This window comes from Tamandua tetradactyla, chromosome 4, assembly GCF_023851605.1.
Source record: "Tamandua tetradactyla isolate mTamTet1 chromosome 4, mTamTet1.pri, whole genome shotgun sequence".
Classification (NCBI taxonomy): Eukaryota; Metazoa; Chordata; class Mammalia; order Pilosa; family Myrmecophagidae; genus Tamandua; species Tamandua tetradactyla.
In genome coordinates this window covers 21263788-21276913 of record NC_135330.1, presented here as the reverse complement: position 1 = coordinate 21276913, position 13126 = coordinate 21263788, and the positions used below count along the sequence as shown (strand labels likewise).

Below are 13126 nucleotides of genomic sequence, written 5' to 3'. Positions count from 1 at the left end.
CATTCCCTGGGGTTTGGGGAGAGCCTGGTTGCCACCACATGGAGGGGTTGAGCGTGTGCCCCGGAGATGGCAGACAGCCAGGGTGCAGCCCTGATGCTTGGAGAGGGTGAAGCCGAGAAAAATGTGGTCTCTCCAATGTCCCCCAAGGTTGCATTTGGAGAGAGGCAGGCCTCTGCATATGCATTTGGAAGGGGTGGGGCTGCCACTTTCTAAAGCCCTGAAGATAAATGACTCTCAGACTTTGAAATCTAGTGGACTTTGCCCTGCAGGTTTTCAAAACCGTATGGGTCCCATGACCCCTGTGTTCCTTCCTCCCTATGGAAGCGTGTATATGTATTCTATGACTGGTCATCCTTTGTATGTTGGCAGCAAATAACTTGTCATGAGTTTTCAAAGAGGTTAATTTATCCTTATAATAGACCATGCCTGTAACTAACTTTGATAGCAGTTTGTACGTTTCTAACTTTGGATTTCATGTATATTGTTACTGAAATGGTTTAAAGTTCTCTGATATTGTTATAGAATGAGTGTTTTTTGTATATGGGAAAACATGTCATTTTTAGGGTCCAGAGGATGGAATGTGCTGGTTTGAAAGGATGTATGTACCCTAGAAAAACCATGTTGTAATCCTAATCCCATTTTGTAAAGGTAGCTGTTTCTTCTAATCCCTATTCAGTATTGCATGCTTGAAACTGTAATTAGATCATCTCCCTGGAGATGTGATTTAATCAAGACTGCTTGTTAAACTGGATTAGCTGGAGGCGTGTTTCCACCAATTTGGGTGGGTCTTGATTAGTTTCTGGAGTCCTATAAAAGAGGAAACATTTTGGAGAATGAGAGATTTGGAGAGAGCAGAGAATGCTTCAGCACCACAAAGCAGAGTCCACAAGCCAGTGACTTTTAGAGATGAAGAAGGAAAATGCCTCCTGGGGAGTTTCATGTAACCAGAAGCCAGGAGAGAAAGCTAGCAGATGACACTGTGTTCACCATGTGCCCTTCCAGATGAGGGAGAAACTCTGACTGTGTTCACCATGTGCCTTCTCACATGAGAGAGAAATTCTGAACTTCATCGGCCTTCTTGAACCAAGGTATCTTTCCCTGGATGCCTTTGATTGGACATTTCTATAGACTTGTTGTAATTGGGACATTTTCTTGGACTTAGAACTGTAAACTAGCAACTTATTAAATTACCCTTTTTAAAAGCCATCCCACTTCTGGTGTATTGCATTCCAGCAGCTAGCAAACTAGAATAGCACATGTGAATTAGGGCACTAATTCTATGAGGGTAAGGCCACAGAGGCTTTCAGAAGAAGGTGATAATTAGATGCTCCAAATGAATTTTTATAAATTGAAAGACTGGAGTAATGCATTAGCCTTGAAACTAGGAGACTTATGTTCTAGTCTCATCTCTGTCACTAACAGATATATGTCCTGAGGCAAGTCCCTTCCCTTCTCTAGATTCCCCCTCAATAGAGAGGAGGCCGGATAAGGGGACTTCTCCACAGGAACTGACATCACTTTCTTCAGGAGCATTAATTTAGTAGTTTTACTTATTACATGGTCAGTTAGTTAGGATAACATTATCAACTATAACAAACTCCAACATATCAGTGGCTTGATACAATAGAATGATAACTTATTTTCTGCTCATGTTATAGTCAGTAAGAGTTTTGACAGATGGCCTTGCACACAATTAGACAGGGACCCAGGCTCTTTCTCTTTGGTGGCTGTGCTATCCCTTAGGGCCTCAGAGTCCTTTGCTTTCCTGTCAAAGGATAGGGTGGAGAAGGCATCTAAGTATCTTAGCCCGGTGTTGACATATATCACTTCTGATCTAATTATTTCATTTTGTGAACTAATCATATAGTTTCACCTAAGATGCACTAAGATGGGGACTGGGAAATGTAGCCCCTGGCTGGGCAACAAAAACAACTATATTGTGAAAAGGAAACAAAAGTTTTTCCCGGGCACCAGGCATCTCTGCCACATAGAACATTTCAGCGACCCATATAATTCATTTGTTTGTTTATTTTCTAGCTGAAGAAAAGATCGTCTTTTCCAAACCAGAGATTCCTAAGAAATCTAAGATATATTCTGATGTTCTCAGGTACTGGAATATATCATTGTTTCAGAGGTAGAACATGAACAATTGTCACTAAATTCAGAGCACTGTTAGAATCATTTGCCTGGTCAGTACTTTTGGCCTTTTAGGTACAGGTGGGGATGTGGGGTGGGGTGTGCGTGGTGGGTTTGTTCAGAAGTATCTACATTAAGTTTTATTATCTTACTATTTTATTACATATTTTATTGATATGAAAGATATTTTCATACCAAAAGCTATACAAGTTATTCTTTTTTCTGCATTTGGACAGTTCTGGAGAAATGAAAGAAAAGATTTTGAGTTTCTTTGATGTCATTATAACAAAAATGAAAACATCTGAGGAAGACATTCTCCCTCTGGAATCTTGCCAGTGTGAGGAGATCCTAGAGATTGTCATCTTGCCTCTGGCCCACCATTTTATGGCTTTGGGAGAAAACAACAAAGCATTATATTACTTCTTAGAAATTGCATCTGCCTATCTCTTCCTGGGAGATAATTATATGGTAAGCAGTCTCTATCCAGATCTTTTTCCTAGAGACAGCTTATAGATCATAGAGTCAGAATGGATTTTGAAAAAGCTCTAGTGTGCTTTTTTATTACTTCATGCTTTCTATTTTTGTCAGTACCTCATCCCTTTAAAAATTAAATTACCCAAAAGTTAAATGACTTAAGATTGTGAAAAGAGAGTTGGAACAAACTGCAGCAGCAATACCATCATTTAAAATATTGTCACCTTTGGAAACTTGCCAAGACTCGTCTACCTGTATGGGGGCGCGGAGGCCAGATCTCATCTTGGTTTCAATGCTTCGGCTTCAGCATAGAGCCTTCCTTAGTAATGTCTCAGTTGCCTTTGCCCTGTCTTCCTAAAATACCTGTAGGCCCTCAGATAAGTAAAAAAAAAACTGGTTTAAATCTTGTGATCACCAAAGAGAATCTTACATACTTTTGTCTTCATGTAATTTGTGCTATTATCATCACACTTACCTTTAAACCACCAATGTATCAGTGAGTGCTTCTCTAGGGTAATAATTTACAAATAAGGTTCCAGGGCAGTGTGCTCGAAGTGTGTTCATGGAACGTGAGAAATGTGGAGATTTAAAGCATATAATGAAATTAAAATAACTCTTCGTCAAATCAGTTGGGAAGCACTATGCTGAATAAAACAGATTTTTCAGGGCTTTTGACATGCTAAGATACAAATCTTAGCATAGTTTGGGGATAGAGAGGATAGAAAGGGGTATTGGTCAGATTAGAGCTAGGACTGCTGCCAGCATGGCATACTGTGTTTCTCAAATTTACTTGACCTAAGTTTACTTTTCATGGAACAGCTGACTCGCCTAGCTTTCCATGAGTTCACTTAAGTAAATGCCTTTCTGGTCCTAGCTTCCTCTGATTCCAGCCAGTTTCAGGATGAGTTTTACAAATCTGAATGGCTGTACCTGCATAATCTGAATTGCCGTACCTTTATGCCCATGATGGTAGCCTGTTCTATATTTTAACAGCAGTGCAATCAACCACAAACTATCAAAAATGCTAGAAAGCCCCTGTTTTCTCGAGCATTTATGTTAAGAAGAATGAAAGGCTCCTTCATGTATGCACATATTTTATGTGCACATGTGTGTGGAAAGGAGAATGTGGAGGAGGGCCAGTGAATCACGGGAAGAAGAGGTTTAGGTATCCCTGTGGGCCACCTTGCTAAAATCTGTGCATACCCCTTTTACCTCTGTGCATGGAGTGGCATATGGTCAGGAAGACAATGATTCAAAGCAGAGTCCATTGCAAGTTTCCAGAATGTGCCATTCACGTCCTCTCTCCCAAAGATAATCTGGTGGGATTGAGGCTAGCTGGCAACTAATGTCTTCCTCCTGCCTCTCTCACATACCCCTTGGGCTGCATAAGACTTGGGGATATCATCGCCTCTTATTCTATTCTTCAAATCTGATCTTTCCTTGGTGTTCACATGCTTAATGATGTTTCAGGAGGTTGATGATGAGGTGAGAATATTTGCTCAGGGCCTTCCTTTCCTCTGTCCCCTCCAAAACCTGACCCTGGTAGAGAAATGGGACTGGCTCGTAACTCATTCCAAAAATAGACCAACTTCTCATAGATGTGGGAATGCCGTCATGGCAGTGGGTGTGTTGCTGGAAATAAAGAAGTTAGAAATGGAATTACTCAAATGAGGAAATTACTCCGGAGAAAATTCCAGGTAAGGTGACATGTGATCATGTGAGAAAAGGCGGAGATTTCTAGATTCATCCTTTAGAATGAATGATCTAGAGGACAGAAGTAGACATGATAGCCAGCATCTTCAGTGGGGCCTTACCCACCCAGCTCCTGTCTAGACTTTGGAGGCTCATTATAATCAGTGAGCTGGGGTTGAAGCTGGAGGCAGTATCTGAAGTGGCTTCTGCTTCTGCTTGCTTTAGTAGAGTCTAGGGCAATGCCCACTCTGTAGTCCAGATCCCTGCTGACCCAATGCTTTTTACTCATTGAACTTGTTGCAGGCATATGTGTATTTGAATGAGGGAGAAAGGTTGCTGGATACTCTCAAGAATGAAAAATCTTGGAGTGAGACATTTGAATCTGCCACCTTTTATAGCCTCAAAGGTCAGGTAAGAAACCATTAAAGACAGAATTAGTCTGCTGTTTTCCATTTTTCACATAGAACTAGAAATCATCACTATACTTTCTATATCCTCTTCCCATCTCCTGCCAAATTTCTTTCCAAGACTCCAGAGCTCCAAGCCCCAAGATTCGAATATCATTTTCATTGCTTACTAGCAACAAGATCTTCCCCATACTCCCAGTTGACAACTTTATGAAATAGTTTTCTAACAACTTCAAAAAATGGACATGAATAGATAACATTTTCTTGAGGTAGATGATATACAAGTAAGACACTAAATCCTGGTCATTCAACCATCCTTCCAGGCATATGTCCAATATACCTCACCTATAATGCCATGCACAGGAGAATATAAAGGTTAAAGCAGAAAGGACTTTTCCTTAAGGTGTTTCTGGTTGAGTGAGAAAGCCAATTATGATGATTAACACTCAGTCTCTGCCCTGGAGGCCTTCACATGTGCTGGAAAGCAAAAAATAAATCACTATCAAATGTTATAGTTAGAGCCATGTACATGTTATTGTAACAGCAAAATACCTGCTTGGAGTGAGAATATGGGTGGGAAGGAAGAAGAGGTCATGGAGGTTTCATGAAGAAACTGACAGTAAGCTGGAAGTTAATGAATCAGTGGTCATTTTCCAGGAAGAGAAAGGAGAAGGACATTCCATGTAGAGGGAATAGCATTTAAAAAGTCAGAAATATGGAAATCTGGGTCTGCCCAGAAAAAGAGTCATTGTGTGTGGATATGAAGCCTGACAAAGACCTAGGAGTTCTTGGAGAAATAGAGACCTCAACCAAGGGCTGGTGCCATGAGGGTTCTTGACACAGTCACAGGAAAGAATTCAAGGACTACTCAGTGTGTACAGCCAAATAATTTAATAAGCTGGATGTTTGAGAGCCCTGGGAATTCTCAGCTGGGTGCCGGAGAGCCCTGGAAGTTCTAGGCTAGATGCCCTAGAGCCTGGGTAATTGTCTGCTCGACAGCCAAGAGCCCTGGGAATTCTCAGTAAAGTTGAGACCCTGATCAGGGGCTGACACCGTGGAGGTTCTTAACTCAGCTGCAGGAAAGAACTTGAGGACTAGTCAGTGTGCACAGCCAAAGAATCCAAAGACTAACTAGTATATACAGCTCGAAACTTATTAATATGTAGCGAAAGTACACACACTCAAAGGAAGATGAGTATTTTCCAAAGGAGAAGAAGCAGTCTAAGGTTGGGATCTTTGCATTATAAGGACTTGGAGGGGCCCTTCCCCTTCTGGCTATGCTAACAAGGGAATGATGAGTTTCACTTTTCATTGGTTTTTAGGTGCCAACCTGAGTGAAGACTAGTTGTGCAGGGGCTAGGTAGGCATGTGTGGATCAAAAGGAACTTTTCATTACGTGTATTAAGGTCACTTTCCCCACCCTCTTCCCCTATCCAATCTGCCTCAGATAAGAGGGGCAAGTTTGTGAACGCAAATGACAAAAGAGCTGTTTGTGAACCACTGAAGAGTTTTTATCAATCCTGCAACAGAGAGTCCTCAGGGGCTCTTATCTAGGAGTGACATGATCATATCCATGCTTGAAAAAGAAAGGTTGCATTGGTGGCAGTGAGGAGAATGGAGATAGGGAGATTGGTAAAGGGCTCATGTGATAATAGAGACATTGAGACACAAATAGGGCCTGAAGTGAGGCTTTGGATGGAGAGTAGAGGATAGAGATGAAAGATAACTGGAAGGCAGAGTGTAGTCTTCCATGCAAAGTGGGGGTGACAGCAACAATGAGGGAGGAATTGAGACTGGCTTTGAGATTTTTCTCTGAGGATGCTCCATGAATGGTGAAAAAGTAAAAGAAAAAGCATATTGGGGAAAAAGGTAATAAGTTTACTTGGGGGATTTTACAGAGAATGCCTTACCTCTGCTGTTCTTGGGAGAAATTCTTCTGGCCCTATTGAGGGGTAGTAAAGCCCCTGAGATGTTTCATGTTGTTTGTACATTTCCTATCATATCGCCAGAACTTAATCTGGCCTCTGACTTCCCAGCACTCTAGCTAGAAAACTGTCCTTGCCTTCACACCCTAATTTTCTAGCTAAGTCCCTATAAAGAGAGTCAGCAATACCCAGCGAAGAAATGATCATGGGAATGAATACACAACTATGTGACGATATTGTGAGACATTGATTGTATACCTTGCATGGAATATATTTGTGCGAAGATTTGTCAATGAAGATATTAAAAAAAAAAAAATAGAAATACCCAGCTAAGGAGAAGAGGCACCTTCAAAGTCCTCCAGGAATTTCCCGTGACAAAAAAAAGGGCTTTTCCTTCTTTCATGTCCTCTCTGGACCCCTGCCCTAAGGAGATAACACGGCAACTGTGTGAAGTAGCATGGAAAGTTTGCTCAGTCCTGATTTGTGAGGAAATAATATTATATATGCAAATTGCCATTGTTAACTTCTGACACAAAGCAAAATTGTGAGAGAAGCTTCCCTGGTTTTCTCAGCTGCCTATCTCTCAGTCTTGCTCTGTCACTCTGCTCAAATGTTCTTGATTACCACTTATCCTTCAAGGCATTTGCATGGGATTGGGAGGAGGAAACAAAGTTTGATTTAAAGGAATGAAGAGATTTTTAGGAGGAATTTTTCAGACCTTGGTGAGAAGTGAGAGAAATATTTCAGAGACAGGTAAGAGAAAGTTCTCTCCTAGTCTCAGGAATCACAGCCTTACGATCATATATAAGGGTGACCCTTTCTGTTGGGACAGGCATAGAATAGTCTGGAAGTTCATTGCCAGGTGTGAGGGGCTTACCCCCTACACTAGTATTTCTCAAACTTGAAAAGGCCTTAGACTCATTTGGGGAATATATGAAAATGCATTTTCCCCGAACTCTACTCACAGAGATCCAACTTTGTAAATCTGGCATGGGGTCTAAGAATCTTCATTTTCCACAATCATCTAAGCTTCTTAGAATACAGGTGGATAGTAGCTGTGTTTAATTATTAAGAAACTGATTAAAAAGGAAGAACAGTCCTCCTCACAAAATTTTATTCCTGGACCACAGTTGCCTTTTAAAACAGGAATTCCAAAAACATGTATTATTGGAACATTACCAACCAAATCCAGAATCATTGCTTTTCCTCTTTTCTCTCTTCTCCTTCCATCTTCCTGTAGATCTGTTTCAACATGGGCCAGATGGTGATTGCCAAGAAGATGCTGAGGAAGGCACTGAAGCTCCTTAACCGAATCTTTCCTTATGACTTAATCTCCCTGTTTCTCAAGACCCATGTTGAGAAAAATAGAAAGTTTCATAATGTAAATCAGCAGACCCCAAGGAGCTCACCTCCAGGGTAAGGAACAAAACTGGGGAGAACTGAGTGTCTCATCCCTTTCCCCAGAAGAAAGTGATCTACACATGACTCCCACAGTAAGCCACCAGACTCCTGCTTAGCTCTGACCTCTAACTGGTAAGGGATGAGGGTGAGTATGGAAGGTGCTCCCAGGCTAGGGCTGGATTGTCCCAGAGTCCCTCACAGGCAGCTTTTACCAAAGGGAGTTCAGCTGACAAAGCATAAGGGATCCTTTGCAAGATGATCTCCAGTCACCCCTTTGTCCTCACCTTCCCCACTGACCCTTGCAGCCATCCATTTTGCAATTGGAAGCTACATTACCATGCCCGGAACCTCAGTCTCAAGCTGTCTCCCATTCAGTGCTAAGATGCTGGGTATTGTCCCTACCCAAAAGAAAAATAACAGGTTCTGAAGACATCTGTTAAAGGACAAAACTGCCCACCTAGTTAGGTATCTCAGTAGGAATGTGAGGGTATTCATCCATTTAGATTTTACTGCTAAGATTTGTGGATTTCAATACATGTAAATTTTAACTATAAAAGAACCATAAAAAAAAAATAATGCAGAGTGGGTGGAGGAGTAAATGAAATAAGAATGTTGATAGCTAGAAGGGCAAATGAAGTAAGAATTTTAGTTGTTGAAGCTGGGTGTCAGATGGGTGAGGGCTCATTATGCTTTTACCATGTCTATGTTTGAGATTTTCCATAATAAAAACTTTTAAAAATATTCCACATATCTAGAAATTCATACCAAGGGAGATGCCACTAGTGGGGAATCTGGAGAGCTGATAGAGGACATCTCTTCTATCTTGGGAGAGGCTAGTAGTCATACTCCTACAGGTTCTGCCTGAGATATAAACATTGATTCCTATAAGCAAGTTGCTGCAACTGTTTTGCAACCCCACCAAAACTGCCTTCTCCAGCTTCCCTAAAAATATTCCCTTAAATGTGGGGGATCCTGGGATGGAAATGAGCTAGAGCTGTACTCTTTTGTAGGAAGACCCTTGGGACTATCTGCCTCCTGTATCAAGAGACTCCAGGGGGGAGGGAGGGAGGGAGAAGTTTAGCAGAGATTTCACTGAGATATCAGAGTAGGAGGATGGTTAACATATAAGGTAGCCAGATAAAATAGGACACTTCGTTCAGTTCAAATTTCAGACAAGAAAACGGAATAAAATTTTTCCATATATCTATGTCTCATGCAATATTTACTATAGACCGTACTAAAAACTTATTCATTGTTTTGAAATTTAAAATGTACTGGGCATCCTATATTTTGATTTAGTAAGTCTGACAATCATAGTTTACTACCACATTTTGTAAAAGAAACAAGAAGTACCTATACAAGGGGAAAAGGGGGGAAAGTATTGAAGAGGAAGAAACTGGGATTGTTGACTTAAAACATTACCAATCAAAAAGTTCTCATCTCAAAATTAAGGACAATAAGAAACTGTATTTAACGTTAGAGTTTCTATAGCTGTCATGAACACTCTCTTATGTTTAAAGGGATTTTATCCTATCCATGTTTCCTTAGAAGTTTTTTTTTTTTAAATTGCACAACAAAATCAATGTCATTAATGTCTAAATTAAAAGTACCTGGAATTCTTCTTTAGCATCTCTAATTATATTTTGCTTTCTTGGTTTTGTTAAATTCCTAATATTGTAGCCATGTCATTTAGGCTCCCTTTTAAAGCACAAATAAGGAAGATTTTTGGTTGTATTATCAATTAAATAGCCTGTTGAGGTTGGACCTGAGAACACAAACCTTCTTAGTGGAAGGTCATCCATTCTCCCCTTGAATACCTCCAGCATGGGATGTTCACCTCCTGCAAAACTGGATTCCATTGTTGGAATGGAATTATTAAAAATGCTCATTTCTTTTATTGAATTGAGACCTATTTCCTATTAGCAATGGAGGAAATAATACACTGGACAGGGCCGGGCTGGAATAAAACTGATGTGGGCAGCCAGGATTTGAGTCCTGGAACTACTACATTCTAATTGTCTGACTTTGAATTAATTACTTAACTTATCTGAGTCTCACATTCTCCACCTATAAAATGGGGTTAATGATGCCCTTCTTACAGATTTACCCTGAGAAACAATGTGATGAATGATATAAATGTACTTTCTAAATAGCTTCCATTTAGATAGCAATTTCCTACTATGGGGCAGGTGCTTTACATACATTATTTTAATTAATCATCACAAAGTAGGTATTATTGTCCCCATTTTATAATGGAAAAAATGTGCTTCATAAAAATTAATTAAGCGTGCATGGGTGGTTCAGTGATGGAATGCTCTCCTTCCATGAGGGAGACCCGAGCTCAATTTCCAGACCATGCACCCCCCGAAAAAAATTATAATTATAATAATTAATAGGTTTTATAGTCAATCATGGAGGCAGGCTTGACTTCCAAGAACATAGTGAGAATATCATACACTTGAGCTCCCATGAAGTATGATGGTAACTATCGTCTTTCTATATTCCATTTGTGTTTAATAGGAAGAAGAGGTTGGCACAACTTTACCGACAAACTGCCTGCTTGTCCTTACTATGGCGGATCTATAGCTTAAATTATTTTTGTCACTACAAGTATTATAGCAACCTGGCAGCTACAATGCAAGTGAATACTGCACTAGAAACTCAAGATGACTTCCAGGTACATTATTTTTATATCTGCTTTTAATTTCTGAACCACATTTGGAGGGAAAAGCCTACTGAAAGCCAGTCAGGAATCACTACCTCATAAGGATGTAATGAAGCTTCCCTGGCTGGATTGTTTTGCCTAGGCCAGCAGTTCTCAAACATTTTGGTCTCAGTACCATTTACACCCTTAAAAATTGGATCTCAGCAAGATGACAGAATGAGAAGCTCCAGGGGTCTGCCCCCCACCCCACCGCCGACACTAAAAAAAAAATAAAACAACTCAGCAGAATTTGGCAAAACCAACCAAAGCTCTAGAAAACTGTTCCAAGGTTTGCAGTAACTGGGGCAGTGCTGAATCAAGAAAAAGGCAACTTAAAAATAGGAAAGCCTTAGGCGATGTGATGGTGGCTCAGTGGCAACTATTCTTGCTTGACGAGTTGGAGACCCAGGTTCAATTCCCAGAGCCTGCTCACGCAAAAAAAAAATATATATATATAATATATATACATCAAATGTATATATTTATATATATATAATATATATATAACATATATACATCAAATGTATATATTTATATATATATAATATATATATAAATATATACATCAAATGTATATATTTATATATATATAATTTATATATATATATAAATGAAAGCCTTGTGTGTTTTACAGGCTCTTCCCCTACCTTCTCCCTGGATCAGTGCTGAACCAGCCTACAATTCTAGTGCAGGTTCTTGGCCCTGGGTTCTACAGGAAGCAGAATAACCCTATGCATATATTGGGGTTTTAAGTATGTTTCTACCAATCTGTTAGTGGCACCCTGAAGGACTGATCCAGGGCACTCGTCTCTGCCTCACCAGTCCCAGAACTTGCTACGGATAGATGTGGTTGGCAGGGTCACTAAAATAACATAAGGAAATAATCAAACCACAGCTGCCTGGGGTAAAAGATTACTAGAGGAGACAAACAATAGTGCCTGACTAGAAGAAAAGGTTGCAAATTTTCTGGGGGAAGAGGGGCACATTAGGAATATCTTTTCTTTTTTTGCATGGGTAGGTACCAGGAATCGAACCCAGGTCTCCAGCATGGCAGGCGAGAACTCTGCCTGCTGAGCCACCGTGGCCTGCCCAAGTATCTTTTTTTTATACAGGGGAATTGATAAGGTTATGTCTTATCACAGGATAAGATACATGCACAGAAAAAGACCTGAGCAGACATTATGCCTTTGCCTCAGGCTGTGTTTTCAGTTCATTGTAAGGCTGACTAAGCACTGAAGGAGAGTACCAGCACAAAGCCAATCTGAAAAGACTGGTAAAAGCCTTTCCTTCTTCACCTTCCTTCTTTGTTGTTAGCTCCTAGCCTTCAAGAACATTTCTGTCACAACACTAACAGAATACAAGTTTTAGGATCAGGTTTTGCATTAATAGTTTGGAAAAACCACTAAATAAATAGATTACTATCATCTTTAACAATGAGAAGGCAAAAATAACAAACCCTGGAGAATGGGGAGAATCTGACTTCTAAAGCTAACCCGTTAAAATAGTTGAATATCCAACAGAAAGTCACAAGGATACAAAGAAACAGGAAAAATGGCACATTTAACGGAATAAAATAAAGCAAAAGAAACTATCAAAGAGGAATACCAGACAAAGGCATTTTTAAAAAACTGTCTTAAATAGGCTCAGATAACCAAAGGAAAACATGGACAAAGCACTAAAGGACTCAGGAAAACAATCTATGAACAAAATGAGAATTTCAGTAAAGAGAAATTATTTTTAAAAGAACCAAACAAATACTGGAGCTGAAAAGCACAGCATCTAAAGTGGAAAAAAAAAAAAAAAAAAAAAAGAATTCCCTAGAGAAGTTCAGCAGCAGCTGGGAGCTAGCAGAAAAAAGACTCAGCAAACCTGAAGATAGGACAATTGAAATTATCCAGTCTAAGGAGCAGAAAGGAAAAATAATGAAGAAAAATGAACAGAACCTAAGAAACCTAAGGGATACAATCAAGCATACCAATATATGCATAGTAGGAATTCTGGGAGGAGATGAAAAGGAGAAAGGAGCAGAAAGAAAGAATATTTGAAGAAATAATGACCGAAAACTTCCCCAATATAACAAAAGATACAAATATACACATCCAAGAAGCTCAACAAATTCCAAATAGGATAAACTCAAAGACATATATTATATGTTATAATCAAACTGTGAAATGCCAATGACAGAGAGAGTATTCTGAAAGCTACAAGAGAGAAGCAATACATCATGTGCAAGGGAGCCTCAATAAGACTGAAAAGAGTGCCTATTTCTCATCAGAAACCACGGAGGCAAGAAAGCAATGACTGACGTATTTAAAGTGCTGATAGCAAAAAATTGCTAACCAAGAATTCTATATCCAACAAACTGTCTTTCAAAGATGAGGGGGCCA

The 13126-nt window shown here is 39.9% G+C and overlaps 1 protein-coding gene across 5 annotated transcripts in view; it reads left to right on the top strand.

Moving 5' to 3' along the window:
• Positions 1–13126, top strand: part of ADCY10 (adenylate cyclase 10) — a 130421-nt gene that overhangs the window by 104417 nt on the left and 12878 nt on the right. For all 5 annotated transcript variants that reach the window (XM_077156883.1, XM_077156882.1, XM_077156881.1 and 2 more), the window contains 5 exons: positions 2038–2107; positions 2373–2604; positions 4606–4713; positions 7875–8050; positions 10556–10712. In XM_077156883.1, coding sequence (XP_077012998.1) covers positions 2038–2107; positions 2373–2604; positions 4606–4713; positions 7875–8050; positions 10556–10712 — 743 coding nt within the window. The remainder of the gene's footprint in view (positions 1–2037; positions 2108–2372; positions 2605–4605; positions 4714–7874; positions 8051–10555; positions 10713–13126) is intronic.